At 44.8% G+C, this 1,862-nt stretch overlaps 1 protein-coding gene across 1 annotated transcript; it reads right to left on the bottom strand.

Moving 5' to 3' along the window:
- Window positions 1-340: 340 nt before the first annotated feature.
- Window positions 341-1,315, bottom strand: LOC112545260 (olfactory receptor 52N4-like). Its single transcript, XM_025183016.3, has one exon. It carries the CDS (start codon window positions 1,277-1,279, stop codon window positions 341-343), a length of 939 nt encoding a protein of 312 aa, XP_025038801.2. The 5' UTR covers window positions 1,280-1,315.
- Window positions 1,316-1,862: the final 547 nt, after the last annotated feature.

The following is a 1,862-nucleotide window of genomic DNA, read 5'->3' as shown; positions in this document are numbered from 1 at the left end:
GCACCATCTAGATTATTACTGATAGATGTTTATCTAACTTGTTCTTAAGTATCTCCAATGATGGAGATTTCACAACCTTTCTCGGCAATTTATTCCAGTGTTTAACCTTTCTGACAGTTAGGAAGTGTTTTCCTAATGTCCAACCTAAACCTCCCTTGTTACAATTTAAGCCCATTGCTTCTAGTCCTATCATCAGAGGTTACAAAGAATAATTTTTCTCCCTCCTCCTTGAAATGCCCTGTTAGGATTATCATTGGCTTGGTCACAGCACCCTTGCTTAACAATTAGATACCCGTTAGCCATCTTCTCATACTGGTTTAAAGTAACTGGACCCCCATAATCACCCTCTACACATGTATTTGCCCACTTTGTCACGAAGCTCTTTGGTTTTGACCCCATAAATTATTGGGTTGAACATGGGGGGAACAAGGAAGTAGAGGGTGGCCAGGATGATGTGGATGTGCGGAGCTGTATTCTGACCAAACCGATGTGTCATTGAGGAGAAGAGCAAGAGAACACAGGACATCAGCATCACACACAAGTGAGTTGTGCAGGTGTTGACGGCTTTCTGGTAGGCATTTCTAGAGGAGAGTCTGAGGATGGCCCTGATGATCAGACCGTAGGACAGGACGACAAGCATCAGATCTAACCCAATAACTACAAATGCTATCACTAAGCCGTACGTCCTGTTGAATGTGATGTCCCCACAGGACAGCTTCGCCACAGCCATGTGGTCGCAATATATGTGGGGGATAATGTGGTTGTCACAGAACGGCAGCCTGTTCAGGAGCAGGGGTAGGGGCAGAATGAAGAGAATCGCTCTTACCAAACCTACAATCCCTAGCTTAGCTATTCGGGAGTTGCTGAGGATGGTGGTGTATCTCAGAGGGATACATATGGCAACGTAGCGATCAAAGGCCATTGTCACAAGAATGGCTGACTGCATCACAGACACGGCATGAAGAAAGAACATCTGGGTGAGGCAGCCATCCACAGAAATGCCTTTCAAATTGAACCAAAATATACACAGGGCCCTCGGCACGATGGACGAGGAAGTGACGATGTCGGTGAGCGCCAGCATACAGAGCAGCAGGTACATCGGCTTGTGCAAGGTCTCCTCTTTGCCTACAGCTAACAGAAGCATGACATTTCCCATTAGTCCAATAATGTAGCACACAAAGAATGGGATGGAAATCCAAATGTGGGCAGTTTCCAGGCCAATAATGCCTGTTAGAATGAATGTTGAAGAGCCAGAGGGGGTGAGGTTGAAAGCTGCCATGAGAGGATCAAATCATCAGTTGGGCTCAGAAATGTTCAAGGTGCCTGCGAAATGAGAAAAGAAAAGAAACAGCTTTCCACGGTTTATTCCAAATATTATGGTAAATATTTTATTGTTATGAACAATCTGAAATGAAAGTGAGCAGTGAGGTGCGATATTTATAGATGGCACCGGATTATTTAGGTCATAGTCAAGTTCCAGAGACCTCCTCAAAGGGAACTGACCAAGCCAGGTGAATGGTCAGTGTATTAACAGATACATTTCCTTGTCAACTATTTCAAAGTCTGCCTTTTGAAGGGAAAACTTTGAGCTCTTGAAACAACTCATAAGGTTCGAAGAACTCTATGAACACAAGACAGGGACTGGATGTCATGACACCTAGGCTGTGTCCAGACTCAGGGGTTTTTTCGGGAAAAGTAGCCTTTTTCCGAAAAAACTTCCCCTGCGTCCAGACTCACGCCGCGTTCTTTCGAAATTAAATCGAAAGAACGCGGCTTTTCTTTCGATGGCGGTAAACCTCATTTCACGAGGAAGAACGCCTTCTTTCGAAAGTTCCTCTTTCGAAAGAAGGCGTTCTTCAATG

The sequence above is a fragment of the Pelodiscus sinensis genome, chromosome 1 (genome assembly GCF_052426305.1).
Source record: "Pelodiscus sinensis isolate ZL-2025 chromosome 1, ASM5242630v1, whole genome shotgun sequence".
In the NCBI taxonomy this organism is placed as follows: Eukaryota; Metazoa; Chordata; order Testudines; family Trionychidae; genus Pelodiscus; species Pelodiscus sinensis.
This window is presented reverse-complemented; position numbering and strand designations above follow the sequence as displayed.